Raw genomic sequence first — 19928 nt, 5'->3', positions numbered from 1 at the left:
AGCCTCGCGCCACACGAAATTTTTGCTTGTCGCCGCCTCGCCAAGAAAATATGCCTGTAGAGAATTGTCTTCCATACAACAATGAGTTCCTCGAAGTATCGATCCTCTCTTGATCCTCAGGGGCTAGAGTAGGGAGATAAAAGGTCTGCAGCATCTTGTTGCACCATGGAAGACATAGCAGTATACTGCTCCTGGGCTGATGCGCAACTCAATGCAGACCACTCATTTCTCAAAGAACTTCCGACTGAAGTCCGATCACTTAATACCAGATCAACAACAGCATCTCAGTATTTGGAGACACTTGCCAGTGCTACTCGGGATCCCCGATGTACAGATGTGCTTTTCTCGCTATACAAACCGCTCTTCCCCGAGCTGCTCGCCAGGTGGTCAACCCCTCCTCGCAGCACTGATCTCACTGACACTATCACCACCATTTCATGTCTGGCTCGGGTCCTGCCACTTGCGACGTATCTGCGCCCTCATGTCAAGTCGCTTCTTCGGTCAGACCATCTGAGGCGTCATCTGATGGGTCTGAGGAGTGCTACCTCTGAGCTCCGTGACGACGATGTCCAACATACACTGCTACTCGCGGTCTTCCGCCTCCTCTCCGTTGACCGACGCATCCTCGCTGACATTGTCACTCCGGTCTTTTTCTCGTCCTTTTTACGCCATCGCTCATTGCCAGTCAGATACCTGGCTGTCCAGTGCCTGTGCATAACCATGCATTTTGCCGACGCTTTTTCCGAGACAATGGTCAGGACGTACGTTGGCGAGGAGGCCATCTTGGGGGAATGGGAGGGCCGGACGATTGACTATCGACTGCTGAAGCTTTGGGAAGAGAGACGTTGGAATGATCTGACCCGTGCACATGCCGAAATTGAAAAGTCGTGGAATTCATTACAGACGCCACCTTCGAATGCTCCCAAGCTGCTTGCTGCCAGTTTCTCACCACGCCTCGTTCATATCGGTGGGGTTCTTCACCTACCCTTGGGCGACCACACGCAAAGCCCCTCTAAGTCCTCTACTTCTTCGTTCATCCCTACTGTCACGGCACAACACAATTTACGTCAGCTTGGTGAGTGTTTGTTGGATTCCCGACCGATCCTCATCCTGGGACCGGCCAGTTCCGGAAAGTCCTCGTTAGTTCACGAAGCCGCCAGGGCTCTAAATCAATCGTCGTCGATGATTACATTGCATCTCAACGAACAGACTGACGCTAAGAGTTTATTGGGTATACACACCTCTTCGGCGGATGGCAAATCTTTCACCTGGCAACCCGGTGTGTTGACCAAGGCCATGCAACAAGGACGATGGGTTCTGATAGAAGATATTGATCGTGCACCCGGGGAGGTTATGGGAGTGCTGCGTCCACTTCTTGAGAACGGTGATCTCTTTCTGGCTAGCCGTAACGAAAGAATATCTCCGAGAGATGGTTTTCGCATATTGGCAACTATTGAGTCAAGCGAGCAGGCTTCCCCCGTCGCAAATTCTCGCCAGTCGTGGCTACTCAACCCCCGACTCTGGCGCACGGTCCAAGCGGCCAGCTACCCGCCTGAAGAGGTCGAGGCCTTGCTTCATTCTCGATATCCTAATGCTAGTGTTTTCATTCCGACTATCCTCCACATTCACGGAAATCTTCTTCGTCTATACAAAGACAACTATGCTCTGAAAAGACTCCAGACACGCATGCCCTCTTTAAGAGACCTGCTCAAGTTGTTGAGAAGGATGGATCGCAGACTGGAGCGTCACGGCGCCATTTCAAAATCGGACCCTCTGCCCGAGCAAGCAAAATTTGACATATTCAAGGATGCTGTTGATTGCTATGCAGGCTACCTCGACAGCGCAGAGCTCCATGAGCTGATGGCTGATAGTATTGCTGCCGAACTGAACGTATCACCCCAGCAGATGCGGCATGTTTTGTATGAAACCTTTCCAACTGCTTCTGAGGACAAGGACGTGGTGCAGGTTGGACGAAGCCGCCTGAAAATAGTCGCCACTCGCCGTCGACAGACCAAGACAGCACCTTTTGCATTCACCATTTCGGCCGGCAGGACTCTGGATCGGATTGCAGTGTGCGCGGATTGTTCTGAACCGTGCCTCCTGGTTGGTGAAACTGGCGTCGGGAAGACAACTCTGGTGCAATATGTTGCCAACTTGGTAGGCCAGACACTTACTGTGATCAATCTTTCACGACAAAGCGAAGCTGGTGACCTGATTGGGGGACTGAAGCCTGTAACAGTCCGATCTCTGGTCCTCCCGATTGTTGAAAGGTTTAACACCTTGTTCGATGATACTTTCTCTGCGAAGAGAAACGAGAAATTCCAGACAGCCCTCGCGAGGGCATTTGCGAAACAGAACTGGACGAGACTGCTGATTCTGTGGAATGAAGCCATTCAAATGGCGGCAAACTCTCTCAGCACTGCAGAACATCCCCAAACTAATGGATCTGTCCATGCCAATAAGAAGCGTAGGCTAGACACACCGAGATACGAAGTCTTGCGCGCGAGGTGGGTCGAATTTGCTGAAAGTGTGAAGCAGGTTCGTGCTTTTGTGGACCACAGTGACAAGACACATACTTTTGCCTTCGTCGAGGGCAGATTGGTGCAAGCAGTCCGTGAAGGCGGGTGGGTGCTGTTGGACGAAGTCAATCTGGCACCCTCAGACACTCTGGATCATATCGTCAGTCTACTACATAACGGGGATGAAGAGAAGCCGTCATTACTTCTTACCGAGGCAGGTAATATCGAGACCATCATTGCTCATCCAGACTTTCGAGTCTTTGCCGCGATGAATCCTGCAACCGATGCAGGAAAGAAAGACCTCCCACCTGCCCTGAGATCACGATTTACCGAGATATATGTCCCCTCTGGTGACAGCAGTCTGGAGGACTTGGTGAAGATTATTCAGACCTATCTGGGATCCCTGCTTGATAATGACAAACGAGCTGCCCTTGATCTGGCGAACTCGTACCTCGAGCTGAAGAAGCTCAATGAAGCACATCAGCTTACCGATGGGGCAGGCGACACACCGCATTTCAGCATTCGATCTCTCGTTCGGTGTTTGTTATATGTCTTGCAACACAGCGCAAGCCACGGGCTTAGACGTGCCATGTACGAGGGATTCTCGATGAGCTTTTTCACAGTCCTGAGCAGAGCAGCCGAAAATCTAGCCCTGGCCTCGCTTGAAAAGCACCTATTCTCCGGTATCAAGAACCGCAAAGCATTCTTCAGCCAACAGCCCAAGATGCCGCAGAACGGGGAGGACTACATTGCATTCAGGCATCACCTCGTCAAGAAAGGCCCTGCAGCTCCAGACTTCCAACCACATTATATCAGAACACCCTCCGTTGAGCGCAATTTACTCAATCTGGCTCGCGCCACCTCCATGCGGCGCTTTCCTATTCTTCTACAAGGTCCAACATCGGCTGGGAAGACGAGCATGGTGGAGTATCTCGCAAAGTTGTCAGGGAACAAATTCGTCAGGATCAACAATCATGAGCACACAGACCTTCAAGAGTATCTGGGCAGCTATATGTCAGACACCGACGGCAAACTCGTATTCCAAGAAGGTGTCTTGGTGAACGCGCTGCGTCTTGGACACTGGATTGTGCTCGACGAATTGAACCTGGCTCCAAGTGATGTGCTCGAAGCTCTGAATCGCTTGCTCGACGATAACAGGGAACTACTCATTCCAGAGTCTCAGGAAATCGTGCGTCCGCATCCCAACTTCATGCTCTTCGCCACGCAGAATCCGGCTGGCTTGTACGGAGGACGCAAGCGGCTGTCTCGAGCCTTTAGAAACCGCTTCCTCGAAATCCACTTTGACGATATTCCAGAGGATGAATTGGAGATAATACTGCGAGAACGGACCCAGATTGCTCCATCGTTCTGCACCAAGATTGTCGCTGTTTACAAGAAGCTGTCCCTTCTCAGACAATCCTCCAGATTGTTCGAGCAGCGAAACAGCTTTGCCACACTGCGAGACTTGTTTCGATGGGCTTCGAGACCTGTGGATGACTGGCAGCAATTGGCACATCACGGCTTCATGCTCTTGGCTGAACGAGTCAGGGAACCTGCAGAGCGCGCCGTGGTCAAGAAGATTCTCGAGGAAACTATCAAAATTGTCATTGACGAAAGCATTCTGTATGGCGTTCCGCGGATTCCGAACACCGTTCAGCACCATGATTCGATTGTGTGGACTCCAGCGATGAGACGAGTCTTTGTTCTTGTGTCTGAGGCATTGAAAAATCACGAACCGGTTCTCTTGGTCGGCGAAACTGGATGTGGAAAGACTCAAATCTGTCAAGTGATTGCCGAAGCGTCTGGTACGCCGCTCGACATCTACAACGCACATACGAATACTGAAACCGGTGATCTTATTGGTTCTCAGCGACCAATTCGTAACCGTTCCGAGCTTGCCAACCATGTACGGGCAAGTTGGAAGGACTTGGTCCACTCCGGACCTGATGGCACTTTGGCTGACAACCTGGACCTTGACGAGATCGTGGAAGCGTTTAAGGGATTGGATAAATCGAGTTATGACCCCAAGCTCGTCGAGCATCTCAGGGCTAGCATCGGGGCATACGAAGCTTTGTTTACTTGGAACGACGGAAGCCTCGTTCGGGCGATGAAAAAGGGTGAATATTTCTTGCTCGATGAGATTTCGCTGGCCGAAGACTCTGTTCTTGAGCGCCTGAACAGTGTCCTGGAGCCTTCCCGGACAATCTTGCTCGCGGAAAAGGGCTCTACTGACAATCTCGTTGTCGCACACCCAAGATTTCAATTTCTCGCCACAATGAATCCAGGCGGGGACTACGGGAAGAGGGAGCTGTCGGCGGCACTACGAAATCGATTGACTGAGATCTGGGTACCTCCTTTGTCTGAAGAAGCAGACCTCCTACCTATCATCGAGAATAAACTAAGGACAGGGAAAATGGACCTGGCCAAGAAGATGCTCCAGTTTGCCGCCTGGTTTCGTACCGAGTTCCATAATGCGGCGTCCAAGAGTATCGCATTGCGAGATCTGTTGGCCTGGGCAGACTTTATCAATCGGGCTGAGTCACTGGGCGAAGAGTCAGCTTTCGTGCACGGGGCTTTCATGGTCTATATTGATTCTATTGGGGCGAATCCAGCTGGGATGACCTCCATGGGTTCTGGAGACTTGAATTGGTCAAGGCAAAAGTGTCTCAATCACTTACAAACTCTGGTGAGTATCGATGTGGTTGAGAGCTATGAACAAATTCCCCAACTTTCGTCTACAGCTGAACACCTACTTGTTGGCCAATTCTCTCTTCCTCGAATCAAGAATTCGCAGCTGCAGACAGCCGATCTCGTCTTCAACGCTCCGACTACCGCCAAAAATACCATGAGGATCATTCGCGCTTTACAAATGCCCAGGCCCATCCTGTTGGAAGGTAGTCCTGGCGTAGGCAAGACGGCAATAGTGACAGCGCTTGCCCAGGCTTGTGGGAGGGAGTTTACTCGAATCAACCTGTCCGACCAGACAGACCTTATGGATTTGTTCGGCGCAGATGCTCCCTCCGAGAACGAGGGAGTAGGGAAGTTTTCATGGCAAGACGGACCTCTCCTCAAGGCCATGCAGTCCGGTGGATGGGTCTTGCTCGATGAAATGAACCTGGCATCTCAATCCGTTCTGGAAGGACTGAATGCCTGTCTGGATCACCGTCGAGAAGTATATATTGCGGAGCTGGACAAGTCTTTCATCTGTCATCCGGATTTCACCCTGTTTGCTGCGCAAAATCCTCATCATCAAGGTGGAGGTCGGAAAGGACTTCCGGCTTCCTTTGTCAATCGATTCACCGTCGTCTACGCGGATTCTTTCCAGCGCGTGGATTTGGTTCGCATTTGCGAGTCCAGGTTTCCAGAAGTCGACGGCGAACAACTCGAGAGTGTGATTAACGTAGCCTCACAGCTGGAGCAGGCGATTGCTCAAAACACAGCTTTTGCGCATGGAGGGCCTTGGGAGTTGAACCTCCGTGACGTGAATCGGTGGCTTCAACTATGCAAAGAGCAGCCGATGATTCCCTCGTCCTATCACCTCCGTACTATCGTGACAGAACGTTTTCGCACGCCTGTCCAAAGAGACCTCGTCCTCAAGGAAGCTGGATCAGGCTACACTTCCACAACACCTGAGAGCTATTACCACAACATGACTGAAACTCTTATTCAAGTTGGCAATGCCTTTCTACCTAGGGATCCCGTTTTGCAGAGCACTGAAGCGCCAAACACAGCTCCGTCGGCACGCCAACTTCCCGCTTCAAATTCTATCATGACCGCTGTTAAACAGAACTGGCCGATCATCGTGGCCGGTCCCTCTGGCTCTGGAAAGACAACTCTAATTCGGTATCTCGCAGCTGCAGCGGGGGTCGAGCTCATCGAGTTCTCAATGAACTCGGACGTGGACACGATAGACCTTGTTGGTGGTTTCGACCAGTACGACCTCCGCCGTGACATCAGCAGGTTCCAGACCAAAGTACGAGAAGTGCTCCGAGAACGAATCGCGGCGTCCCTGGGCAATAAAGCTGATGGGGAATGCCAATCTCAACTGCTGAGCCTGTGGCGATTCTTCGAAGGCGATGATACAGAAGTCCCTGAACTTCGGGCAGCGATATTAGATTTGGCGTCTGTTTTGCCGGAACTTCGAACACAAGTCGAAATGATATCAAGGCTCCTCGATTCAAGTGATCATCAAAGCTTGCGGTTCGTATGGAATGATGGCGTGCTCGTCGATGCTGTCGAGAAGGGTTCGTGGCTGTTGCTCGAAAATGCCAACTTGTGCAACCCATCCGTTCTGGACAGGCTGAATTCATTGCTCGAACCAGGTGGATCGCTGGCCATTAGCGAGCAACACAGTGGGAGCACCGGGACGAGGATCATTGAGCCGCATCCGAATTTCAGGATATTTCTGACAATGGACCCACGCTACGGGGAGCTTTCGAGGGCGATGAGGAATCGATCGCTCGAGGTCTTTATGCCTGATATCTATGAGAGCCATGATGTTGCTGCAGTCCAGTACCCGGTAGCTTCTGCCCTCACCCGCTTGCGATATTTGTCGGAAACCTCTGGTCAAATTCGACAAGCTCACAGTGTCGAAGCCGCGGTTGACAATCTTGATCATGCAGACATGATGTTGGTCTCAGACGCGAATTTCCCCATACCTGCTTCTGATCCTGACCATTTACTGCAACACGAGATCCAAAAGAGAAGTCTACTCGAGGTGGAAAGCGTGTATCAAACCTTTGCTTCTCTGAGTCTTTCTACAGACCACCGATTTCCGCAAATGATTGTGCTCAACGAGCCACTGGTCTTACTTGAAGCGTTCTCTAAGGATGCGCTCTCAAAGTCTTCGTTCACAGAGCTGTTTACCAGGTACTGGTATATCACGCGGCAGTTGGCAGAAATCAGTTCGATCATGTCGAACGCATCAAGTCGAGCCAAAACTCTCGCTGTCAAAGACCAGACCATCCTCGAGCGATCAACCTCTGTCTCCAAGAGAGAAGCAGTTGGGACAGTGCCCAAAATTGCGGCATTTGGCAGGCTTGTGATTTCATCAATGTCAGAAGTCATTCGCAGAGAGATCCAGATGATGAGCAATTTGGACATGCCAGAAGTTATCGCACAGATCCTGACTTTTGCCCAAGAGCTCATACTCCTTTGGAACACAAAAACGAGCGATATGGCTGTTTTTCAGGCATATCTACAAGTCGGAGGTGACTTGATGCACCGCGTTCAGCAAGAGTCTCCAGAGATCTCCTCTCAATTCACATCGTGTTTGCAGGCTTTGGGGGATCATAATCCAAGACTGAAGACTGGATTCGGACTGCAGCACATGTGGCCAAGATTCCGCCCAAAGACAGCAAGCACTTGGTCACAACTCAACTGTCAGATTCAACTGGAAGAGCTCATCGGGAGATTCGATCTCGCCTGTCGCTCATTGTCACAACCTCGAAGCTCACTCTCGGGTCTGAGGCGCAGACTGCAAGATGCGTATGTGTCCGTTATCGAGTCAGGACAATCAGAAACCCTAATGCTGGATCTTCAAGAAGTTGTGTCAAGGCTGCAGGAGCAATCCACGAAGGGATTTCTTCTTGAAGGAAAATTTGAGAACGTCATCAGATTCATATACCAGGCAGTACAGTCGCAGAAGTGCATTACGGACGAGACACACCTCGGAAACCTGGCCATGTTCATACACCAGTCTGAGAGACCATCACTTGCTCTTGGGCCCGAGATTTCTGTGCCCACTTCATTGGCCCGCCTTGCTTCCCTAAATGCTGATATTCTGCTGGACGATGGCTCGATTGGATTGCAATTGAGTGCTCAGCTTGCCTCAGCTCAACAGCAACCTCTCGGCGCCCTAAGTCATGCGAAAGAAGAACTACGAACACTGACGAAAGCGCTGGCAACCCACACATCTTTACTTGGCAACATCGTCTCTCCGTTGAAGGACGACCTCCTCTCAATTCTGGAAGGCCTGATGTCTTCCTTCCATGCTCTTTTGACGCCGGAGGCAAGGTCATGCTTTCCCGAAGGAGGTACAGCAGACATATCTCAGCTAGCCACCATGTCAAGCAACGATATATTTTTGAAGGGGCCCAACAGCGAGATTCTCAGCCAAGTGTACGACAAACTGATTCTCCCTGTCGTGCTGCAATTACAGGTCGGAGATAAGTTTAATCCTCAGGAGCTCAAAACATGTCTTGTTACCTTGTCCCTCGCTGGCCTCATCCTCATGGTACCAGATAAGCCCTTGGACCCTGCAACATACCCGAAGATCGTGTATCATCTCCATGAACGCCGACAGGGCGAGCTGGTTTCCCGAATCGAGGGGCAAAGGCAATTCCACCGGCAAATGATGGGGACGGACACAGCTCTTGTTATCCGGATCCTGCAACAAGAGCTCCTCAAGTTGGGTACCGTCTCCCCGCCCCAAGCGGTGGTAAGGCCAGGCAAAGACGAACTCTTCAAGCTCCAGGAGATCTTTACGAGAATTGTCGCTGTCGTCCTGGACTACCAGGGTACTCAGGGACTGCGACCGGGCAGTGCGGAATGGATCGAGCAATGGTCTAGCCAACAAGGAATGTCAAATCTGAGGACCATTATTGAACGACTCGAGAGCTCCCATCGAGCGTTCGATGACTTTACGAAGCCGATTCTATGGTTCTTGAGATGCCTGTATCTTGCTTTGGAGCTTGAGATTGAGGAGAGAAGTCGAACCAGCAAACCGGTAGCTCTTCACGAACTTATCAACAGTACCCCTCTATTGGGTGATAACCCTGCTACTGTTCAACATTGGAAACCCCGTCATGCTGCATCTCCAGCAGTGAAACTTCACTGGCTGGATTATATCGGAGTGAGAACTGCTCTAACAACAAAGGAAGATGGCCTCCTCACCGAGGAGTTCCTCAGGGTCATCGACAGCTATTACTTCGAATGGAAAACTCGCCTGACTCAAGACCAAGCCGACGCTGCAACGAGGTCTCGCTACTACACTTACCGAGGGGACACCTTTGACGACGAGGCAGGCGAAAGTCGCGAAATTAGGGAGATGTTTCCACAATTTGAAGACGGAGATGACGACGTGGCCGCTGAGGCGCATCAACAAGAATTCAACGCTCGTGCTACGGCGACACAACTCAGTACGCTACATCAGAAGATCTACACCAGACGAAACCCGCAGGAAGCCGTCGAAGCATTCATTCTGTCTACCTTGGAGCTAATGCCCAAGATCCCTGGGGCTGCCGGGGCCACTGGACATTCGTTTCTCGACCTTCTACCAGCCGTCTTTCTGCAGCTGCAAGCAAAAATGGACGAGTTCGCTGGCGACAACAGTGCCCGCGCCTTCAACATATATACCGACTCGGACGTCAAGCAAAGCCAGAAGCTGCTGGATATGGTGCACGACATTCAATCAAGATTCTACACCATCCAGGAGAAATGGCCTGAACACGCAGTCCCAGCCGAGGTCCTGTCATTTTGTAACGAAGTCCTCCGTCTGAGCTTCGGTGATCCCATCGCCAAACTTCTGACCAAGACAGAGAAGCTGTACGAGATCGTGTCGCAATGGCAAAGTATTGCTAGCAGGGAGTGGTCGGTTAGCACACTTGTCGAGCAGCTATCGTCACTGATCATTAGCTGGAGACGTCTGGAGCTCCTGTCTTGGTCAAGGCTACTGGATGAAGAGAGGCGTAAACACGAAGAAGACGCTCAAGCTTGGTACTTCATCGCCTATGAGGCTGTCATCCACAACTCCAGAAACCTCGACACCGGGGATGGAGGTTTTGTTTCTTATCAACGACATCTGGTCGTAACCCTGCAGGAGTTTCTCGGATCTGCGACGTTGGGTCAATATTCGGCCCGCTTGCGGCTGCTCGACACGCTCAATAGGACCTTGCAGTGCATGACAGGTACCCATCAGCACCTCCAAGCGATCACTGCCTGCGTACAAAACGTCATTGATCATTATCGCCGGTATGAGGGTGGTGTCGAGGACAGGTTGCACAAAGATCGTGCTGGACTCGAGAAGGCTTTGAGCGAGCAGATCAAACTAGCAAGCTGGAAGGATACGAATGTCACAGCTCTCCGTGAAAGTGCACGTCGATCGCACCACAAGTTATTCAAGATCGTGCGCAAGTATCGTGCGCTCCTCAACCAGGGTGTTGTATGTTCGGCGCCTGAAGACTCGAAGCAAGATTCTCCAACAAGCGGCGTGGCAGATCTTCTCACGCCTCGCTACAACCATGAGCTAGTCGCAGATGCACTGGGACGATGTCGCCTGCTGATCGATGATTGGACTTCACGACCTGAGCGTCTTACGCAGCCGCTCGGCGCAATGAGAAGCATGCAACATGTGTACAAGTCAAAGGATTCTGGATTCCAAGCGCACATGGAGATCGCCTCCTTCCGAGAAGACCTGCTTGAAACGACAAAGCAGTTGAGGACGCAGACGCCATCAGCATTGACAGAGGACAACGCTTCGTTTGTCCGCCACCTCCAGGAGAGGAAGAGAAGACTGCTCGCCGATACACTGAAAGCAGTTGCGCACATGGGAATCAGACGAAATCTCCCGACCTCTGAGCTTGAGCGGCAATCGTCGTGTGCCACGATCCTCGCGTTGGTGGCAGGTTCACCAGTGAGTCCACATGGGTCAGCCGAATCCGATGCCAACGCCTCATTCCACCAATTGCTCGATGTCATGCCGGAAGTTCGCGCAGCTCGGGCGGATCATTCTGACGACCTCACCGAAGGCGAAATCAACCGCTCTGTTGGCCTTTTGGAAGGCTTGCTGTCCCTAACAATCCGTCAGCGGCAAGTCAGTCCACAGCAAGCGTCCGACACTGAGGGATTGAGCTCTCTACTGTCGATGCTCAGATCCGTGGTGTCATCTTCGTCTGGCCAGATTCTGCGATCTTCCGCTTCCGCTCACAATATCGACTTTGTGCTAGAACGCCTCGCGTGGCTCGCAGAGATCTTGAATATTGCCCGTCACATCTTGACGTTCCAGGCAGAACAAGGAGAGTTTGACATCAAAGGCTGCTTGGACTTACTCAGTTCTTACACTACTCAGATCAAAGACTTGAGAACCGGTCTTCTTGGTTTGCCTGCAGCACCCGTGGGGATGGCGTGGGAGACGTCACAGGCACTGACGGAGAAGTTTCGCGACCTCGTTTGTCAACTCAGATCTTTCCTCGTGGAATGGCAAGTCAACGAGCCTCGTATCGAGTACCTCATGCGCAAGATCGTTCCCTGGACTGAGATGATGCCGCAACCGACGACGAACGGAACACAACTTTCTCCGGCGCATTTCTCTGTTCGAGAGCTGGACCAGAACCTAAAGGACGTGGTAGATCAGGTTTTCGTGGCAATGCAACGCCTGTCTTCCCTGTCGTTGGAGATGCCCAGCTCGGAGGAAGACCAAGGATGGCTCTCGAACTCGGACAAGCACATCGTCGAGGCACTGCGCGTGCTGCAGCTGAGCACTATCAGCAACCGCCTCGAGGTATCAGTGATGCACAAACTTCAATTCCTTGTTCCCGAGGACTTTGAAGCCGCCAAGAACTTGTTACTCGTGGCGATGCCAGTCTTGGACCAGTATTACCACATATGCGAGCATCTCCATCAGCGGCATGTTGCGCTGCACCTGGAGACGTCCCGCCTTGCCTTGCAGCTGGCCAGGTCTTTCACGTCGATGGCAAAACAGGGGTTCTGTCGTCCCTCGGAGCCTGCAGATGGTGAGGAGCAGACAGGCAAACTAGAGTCCGGGACCGGGTTAGGGGAAGGAGAAGGCGCCGAGGATATCAGCAAGGATGTCCAAGATGATGAAGACCTGTCTGAGCTTGCACGCGAAGGGCAGAAGGAAGAGAGAGACGGAGAAATGGAAAAGACAGAAGATGCGGTTGACATGGACAATGAGGACCTTGAAGGTGAAATGGGTGACTCTGACGAGAAACGCTCGGACCAAGGCGATGACAAGGACCAGTCAGGTGACGAGGAGCAAAACGACATCGACGAAGAGACCGGCACTGTTGACGACCTTGACCCCAATGCTGTGGACGAGAAACTCTGGGACGACCTCAAGAACGAGTCGGAGAAAGAGAGGGAGATGAAGAATGACAAAGCGAAGGGGCAAAAATCAGATGATCAGACTGCAGGAGATGGGAACCGGGACGAAGGAGACGACGTGGAAGATATGGAGGGGCTAGAGGAGGAGGTCGACCAAGACGGCGAAGACCAAGATGAGGGAGGAGAGCGTCCTGAAGGCCAACAAATGGACGAACATGTCGAGGAAGAGAAGGCCCTGGACCTTCCCGAGGAGCTGCAGTTGGCCGGTGACGAGGAGATCAAGGACGATGATATTTCAGATGATGGCATGGAAGAGTTGTCGGATATAGACAACCCGAAGGAGGAAGTCGACGGCGATGGTTTGGAAGACGCTCAGGAGACTGAACAGCAGGAGGATCATTTCGGTAAAGACACCGACGAGAACGAAACCGACACAGGAGAAGAACAGGCCGAGAGTGGGGTGGCTCAAGACGATGAGATTATGGAGGATCAGCCCGAAGCAGAGGAAGACGAAGAGGAGGGCGATCGTGACACCCGCGAAGACGACACTGCTCACGATGTGGAGGAAACCGCTGGTGGAGAGTCTGGAGCAGCAAACGAGGTCCAGGAGAACGTCGATGCCGAACAGAACGTCGAGGGTATGAACCAGGCTGACACGGAGCCAAACCCACAACAATCTCAGCCCGGCAAGGCGTCGGAAGATGAAGAACAAGGAAAGACCGGCACTGGAGCCTTTGAGCGCGGCGCCGGACGGGCAGAAGATCTCGAGTATCAGCAGAACCAATCGTTGAAGCAGTTGGCGGATGTACTCGACCGATGGCATCAACGTCGCGAAATCCTGCCAGCATCGGAAGAGCAAGAACGGGCAAACGACCAAGGAGATGTGGACATGGCAGATGTGGATTTCGAGCACGTGCGGGACGAAGATGAGGGCGACGCACAGGCCCTTGGTGCCGCAGCGACAGATCAGGCTCAAAATCTTGACCCCAGCAAAGCCATAGAAGACGAAGACGCGCCCATGGACGAGGATACAGCCCTTCCGGACGTTTTGGAGCCGGAGATGCAGGAAGATATCGCGGAGAGATTCAGCCGTCTCAAGGCCCAGGCCAATCCAACAGGGGAAGCGCGAGATGGAGGTGCTTTCGTGCCTGACCATCAGACCCAGTCGAGGGAATATGACGGACAGCCAGATTCTGGCGACACAGCATCTGAAGATTTATCGCCTGACATCGAACACCTCGAGCTCCGCGGCGGCGACCAAGCACACCCGGCTCCCCTTCCAACGAGCAGCTCCAACGCCGCGCAGCTTTGGCAGCAGTGTTCGGCCAGCACGCACCAATTCTCACTCGTGCTCACGGAACAACTCCGCCTCATCTTGGCACCTACGACGGCCACGAAGCTTCGCGGCGACTATCGCACCGGGAAGCGGCTCAACATCCGCCGCATCATCCCTTACATCGCGTCCAACTACAAGCGGGACAAGATCTGGATGCGGCGCTCGGTGCCCAGCAAGCGCAACTACCAGATCATGGTGGCCGTGGACGACAGCAAGTCCATGAGCGAGTCCGGGGCCGACGTCCTCGCGTTCGAGACGCTGGCGCTCCTAACAAAGTCCCTGGCCATGCTCGAGGTCGGGGAGATCTGCGTGGTCGGGTTCGGCGACGCCCCGGCCGTCACGGTCGCGCACCCCTTTGGCCGGCCCTTCTCGCCGGCCGAGTCGGGCCCCCAGGTCTTTCGCTCGTTCAGCTTCGAGCAGCGCGGCACGGACGTCAAGGGCCTGCTCAGACAGAGCATCCGTCTGTTCCGCGACGCGAGGACTCAACAGTCAGCGGGCAGCAGTGCACAAGAGCAGTGGCAGCTCCAACTGATCGTCAGCGACGGGCACTGTTCCGACCACGCCGGGATCGCGAGATTGGTCCGCCAAGCGCGCGACGAGGAGCGCATCGTGATTGTCTTTGTCATTGTCGACGCCGGCGACGAAAGTATCCTCGATCTCAAGGAAGCGGTGTTTGAGCCCGATCCCAGCCACGCCGTGTTGTTGGGTGGTGGTGGTGCCGGCACTTCTTCAGGCCAAGGAATCGGCGAAATGCGAGTCCGCACAAAGAGATACCTCGACGGGTTTCCTTTTCCGTACTATCTCGTCGTCAGGGACGTCAGGGACTTGCCGGGTGTGTTGGCGACAGCGCTCAAGGGGTGGTTTGGGAGTGTCGTCGACGTGCAGGGGTGATGTTTGGCATGACCTGACCTGACCTGACCGCACTCACTGACAGCACCGACTGACTTACCTTGGTCACATAGGTATGTAACACATAGATCTGTCTAGCGCTGGATGTGGTTTCAGGTGTCGGAGATGTCCAGAAGAAAAGAAAAAAACAGAACACGCCTGAAGAATGTGAATGTGGGCGGTAAAAAGGAGCGAGAGGAGAGTGAGTCACGGACAGGAGAGGAGGCGCACAGGTAATAATAATAATAATAGGTAGATAGGGCTCATAAGGTAGATGAACAGATCGGTCCGTGAGTTTGCCGGATTGGGCAATTGAGTATTCATACCTCCCCCTAGTAGATACCTACTTCTGTAAAAGAACACGAGGAAAACATGACGCACTGGTAAAAAAGTGAAGAATGACATGGCCTGACTATTACATCTTAGATGGCGATGGGACGGGTAGGTAAGTCAGTACTAGGTACGTAGTAAGTGACTAGAGCCACGGTAAATAGGAGTAACAATAATAACAACACGAGTAACAGTAACAGACAACAGTAACAATAACAGTAACAGTAACGAAGTAAGCAAGCAACCAAGTGACTCTGATTTCTTCATACTCTTCAATGTCAACCCTTAAAAAAAATAGGTGAGGCATGCATGTTCTCCAAACACATCAAGCAGAAAACCAAAAACGCATACGAGGTACACAACTTCGTACACTTCTACTCTGGCCGTCGCCTGGACCAGATCCTCTCGTCTCGTCTCGTCGAGACACGACTCGCGGACTCGGGAGTTATCTGCTGTGTGCTACCAAGATGGATGATGCTTCAGACGACAACGACAACGACAACGGGGTCGCTGGCCGTAGTGGTTCTCCCACCCGAGTGACGCGATCCGGTTCATATGACTGCGCAGGCCAAGTTCAAGCGCAACGCCAACATTCCAGCTTCTACGCTGTAGTCGTCCCCAAGACCAGAGACCAGAGCCTCGTCCAGCATGCACGGGAAGCTCTGCTGCTGATGGGCTGTGACTGGAAATCTCAGGTATGTGTTCGGTTTGCAACCACTCCACAGCTCTGTTTCCCCGTTAGCATTTCTTGCATCTGACACAGTTTGCGCAATACTGCAGCACCAATCTGTTTCAGAGGTTATTTCCGCACCGGGGATCAGTCGGGGATCAACACGGCACTCTGGTCATTCTGGCTCGGACAATCCTTCACAAGACCACAGAGATGAAGAGCACTATGAAAATGACAAACAAGGGAACATCAATCATCTCCACATGAGCGGCAGCAGCCCACGCCTCGATGGTGGTGGTCAACGTACGCGCGGCGGTTCTCAGACGACGAGACAACAGACTGGCGAACGCTGCCAGCGTTGCATCCTCCAACGAAAAAGATGCGACGCCGTGAAGCCTGTCTGTGGCAACTGTGCGCAGAGGAAGCGCGACCCTGATTGTCAATGGCCAGGGCCCGTGACACGAAGTCAACTGCTGGCAGCGAGGCATCCGAATGCAACACCTTCACTGGCTTGACGAGAGCGGTGAGATCAGTCACCGCAAAACCGTAAGTGAGTGCAATAGCCTGGCCAGCAGAAGTCACTGTCAATGGCTCCAGGCATGGCAGAAAACTTCACAAGCCGAATTGTCTAAATGCAAACCCACTGCGCAGTACCTCCAAGATATGGTCGAGCCATGATCAACGTCAAGAACAGACAGACACACAACCATAGCACCTTGCTTACCCAGTATCCACGGAACCCCTTCCCTCCTCGCAATGCATTGGGTCTCAAAAGGCGTTTTGCCGCTTGAGCCAGACAGCGAGTACTCTTTTGATCGAAGAGATAACGCCATCGAAACAAAGCTCGACGGTGCTTGCCGTGCATCCCCATCATCCACTCTGGAGCCAACCAGGAACACCGATTAGTCGACATGAGTCCCGACCGTCTAGCAATCTAGCAAGCGACCCATTCTGGCACAGTGTGCACACGACTCGCAGACTTCCACAGGCGGAAAAGCGTGGTGATGGTAACCAGGATCGATACAATCCTACTCGGAGCGGACCTCGGATGAGACTGTTGAACAGCAGGAGCGTGTTGCATCCACTATGGTTATATCGACAGTGAACAGGACGATAGCATCATGGACCAATTGTGAGCTGGGAGTAGAATGTCGAAGATTGATTTTCGGACGGTTCTTTCCACCATGAAACTCTTGACCCTTAACCCACACAACTGGTTCGCCTAGGAGTTTCTTTGGCGCCCGTGATTCGAAGCAGGGGAGATTACTGGCGGACCTTGGAAGAGGATGTTCTTTATTTTTTTTCATTCCGGATATGATCATTTTATCGCCCTCGGTCGCAAGGAAGGATAGCAGAACATCGATGCTGTCGTAAAGACCTGTGGTTAAAAGCACCTACGGAGTTGCTGAAACGTGGATCGTCTCCATCTCCAATATACATAATATTACCATCCGTACTTGCTTCCAGCTTCCTTCTTATTCCTTCTGCCACTCGCAAAGCTCTCTTCAAGTGCCTCTTTCTGCCCAGTAGCCGCATTCACCAGCTGCTTCAGGCTATGCTTGCCTGGAGCGATGGCTCGAACGGGATTGTGCTGCACTTGCTCGCCGCTTGCACGCAGTGCTTCGTTCGCCGCATATTCTTGATCTGTATTGAAGTTGACTACGTTGATGGCCGTACCGCCTGATTGGCCGCGGCGACCAAAAAGCTGTCGCCGGTCTGCTTTGGAGAGATTCAGGTCGGAAGCGATAGAATCGAGGGACTGAGGCTGGTAGTGCGCTGGTCCATCGACAGGACCTTCTGTTGCTGAGGGCAATGTCGCGTCAGGAGCATCGTCCAGAAATTCGACGATTTCGTCCTCCTCAGACGTATCTCGAGGCAGTTGCACCGTCGGTGCCTCTTCACCCATCGAGAAGAGACTGACTTTCTTCGACGGAGGGGCAGGCTCAGTCACCTGGACCGTTGCAGATGATGTATCCCCCAACCCAGATTGTGTGGGCACGTCCTGCCCTTGCGTGATGGCTGATTTCGGTCCGTTGGCTTTTCGTTTTGGCTTCTTGTTATTTCTTGCCACGGAGAGGGGTTTGAACATGAAGGGGTTTCCTTGTATTGCTGGTTGCTTCGGTCCGTTTGTGGCGGGTTCGGTTCGTTTTGGGACTGAAGGTATGGTCTCGTCGGCGTCAGGGTCTGTAGTATGCCTTTGCTGCTCTTGTTCTGCAAATAGACTCCGTAGCTCCTCATCTGCCTCTCTGCTGAATCCAGGCTCGGCGCCAGTCTTCAGGCTAAAGACCTTCCTTGTAGCAGCCTTCGGAGGGGCTTTTGCATCGGCATCTCGTTTGGGCGCAGGCAGCATTGAGTTGAAGCCGCTGAATGTTCCACCGCCGCCACCAATTCGAGGCCGTTTCGGGGCAGGCTCTCCATCCGAGCTGCCGTTTACGGGGGTATCTTGTAGCTTGACTTGGATCTTTCTAGGGTTTGCTTTGTTGATGGTAAAGGTAGTGTTCGGGTTGGTCGCAGTCTTCGTCGAGGGTTTGTCAGATTTAGGTTGCGATGAGACCTTTTCGTCGTCCGAGCTCTCGGAATCCGAGTATGCGACCAGCGCCATTGTGATATCTTTGGGATGTCTCAGAAGGTAACAAGTCCAGCCTGGCTGAAGAGGCGAGAAGGCGAGGAAGACGTCGAGGCTGCATGAAGGTCACATGATTTCACTCTTTATTACCCTGCGTCATTTCAACTTCTGCCTTTGCTCTGCCTTTCCCCGAAGAGCTTCATGATACTGAAATTTTGATCTTTGGACATCGACCAGAATCGTGCTTTGCCTGTCACAGGTCGCGGGAACTATCTCATTGTGCAACAGCTGGAAACCTTTGGATCAGGAGAAGGTCACTGAGAACAGTCTGCGAGACGCCTCTGCCCTCCCATGTTCACCTTCCGGGCATTCCAGCGAGCTGCCAGCCAAGCAGCTCGCCAACGCTTTCCATCAAGCTCCCAAACTGCTCCCAATTTCAAACAAGCGCCTCGCTTTGAGCCACGGCGATATGCCTCTTGGGGTCCGAGGTCACGTTACAGGCGATTTGACGATGGAACCGGGTATGGACAGGGACAACAGCGAAAGGGCCAGCAGTGGAGCAACTTTGGTCCCGTCTATCGTATGCAGTACCTTTGGCGGAATTACCAGACGCCACTGACTGTGGTTGGTGTGAGCGGCGGAGCATTCTATGTCTACAACCTCGAAGAGGTCCCAGTCACTCACCGACGACGCTTCAATATGCTGTCTCCCACGTCAGAGAAGGAATTCTTTGGTTCCGCTGAAATGTACAAATCTGTACTAAAAGAATTCCAAGGCAGGATTCTTCCAGCCGACCACCCTCTAACTATGCAGGTCGCCAAAGTTGTCGAAAGGCTGCTTCCAACCACCCGCGGTCTGGCAGGTGATGACTGGCGGGTGCATGTCATCAATGAACCTCGGGAGAAGAATGCTTTTGTGATGCCCGGCGGCAAAGTTTTTGTCTTCTCAGGCATTCTACCTATTTGCCAGAGCGAGACGGGTCTTGCCGCCGTCTTGGGCCATGAGATCGCTCACAATGTCGCTCATCACGCTGCCGAGAGGGCATCGAGGTCCAGCATCATCCTTCTCGCTGCCTGGGCCGTGTCTCTCGTTTTTGATATCAGCGGCCAATCTGGGAGGGCTATCGCTGACCTGCTGTTATCTCTTCCGAACTCAAGGACGCAAGAAGCGGAAGCAGACCGGATTGGCCTTCTGATGATGGCCGAGGCTTGCTACGACCCTCGAGGAGCTTTGGACTTCTGGCAACGCATGAAGCAAGCTTCGGAAATGGAACCTCCACAGTTCTTATCAACGCATCCGAGCCACACCAGCCGTGCAGAGCAGATCAAAAAGTGGCTCCCAGACGCCGAGAGGGTCTATGCTGATACAGGATGCGGCACTGCAAGCGGATTCGAGGACGCGTTCAAGCAAGCTCTTACGTTCCAACGGCCCGGAAGGGAGGGCCAAGTTAGACAGCAACGTCCGATCATGGTAGGACGGAATGACGACGACGACGATTTCTTCTGAGGACAACAGAGTTTCCCCAACAAGGAATAAAGTGTGGTCTTTTTCCAACGC

At 52.7% G+C, this 19928-nt stretch overlaps 4 protein-coding genes across 4 annotated transcripts; 3 read left to right on the top strand and 1 right to left on the bottom strand.

The window, feature by feature from the left end:
* Positions 1 to 165: 165 nt before the first annotated feature.
* AYO21_06185 (hypothetical protein) lies at positions 166 to 14808 on the top strand (the record flags this gene model as incomplete). Its single annotated transcript, XM_022656148.1, has 2 exons — positions 166 to 5205; positions 5305 to 14808. 2 exons carry the CDS (start codon positions 166 to 168, stop codon positions 14806 to 14808), a joined length of 14544 nt encoding a protein of 4847 aa, XP_022511493.1.
* A 794-nt stretch (positions 14809 to 15602) lies between these two features.
* On the top strand, positions 15603 to 16072 carry AYO21_06184 (hypothetical protein; the record flags this gene model as incomplete). Its single annotated transcript, XM_022656147.1, has 2 exons — positions 15603 to 15830; positions 15899 to 16072. The coding sequence occupies 2 exons, from the start codon at positions 15603 to 15605 to the stop codon at positions 16070 to 16072; spliced, it is 402 nt and encodes a 133-aa protein (XP_022511492.1).
* Positions 16073 to 17249: 1177 nt separating this feature from the next.
* On the bottom strand, positions 17250 to 18407 carry AYO21_06183 (hypothetical protein; the record flags this gene model as incomplete). The annotated part of the gene is made up of 1 exon (XM_022656146.1): positions 17250 to 18407. One exon carries the CDS (start codon positions 18405 to 18407, stop codon positions 17250 to 17252), a length of 1158 nt encoding a protein of 385 aa, XP_022511491.1.
* Positions 18408 to 18722: 315 nt separating this feature from the next.
* On the top strand, positions 18723 to 19877 carry AYO21_06182 (hypothetical protein; the record flags this gene model as incomplete). The annotated part of the gene is made up of 1 exon (XM_022656145.1): positions 18723 to 19877. One exon carries the CDS (start codon positions 18723 to 18725, stop codon positions 19875 to 19877), a length of 1155 nt encoding a protein of 384 aa, XP_022511490.1.
* Between the last annotated feature and the right edge of the window lie 51 nt (positions 19878 to 19928).

Source organism: Fonsecaea monophora (assembly GCF_001642475.1).
Source record: "Fonsecaea monophora strain CBS 269.37 chromosome Unknown Scaff42, whole genome shotgun sequence".
Taxonomy (NCBI): domain Eukaryota; kingdom Fungi; phylum Ascomycota; class Eurotiomycetes; order Chaetothyriales; family Herpotrichiellaceae; genus Fonsecaea; species Fonsecaea monophora.
Note: the sequence above shows the minus strand (reverse complement) of the source record. Positions and strands in the feature narration are given on the sequence as shown.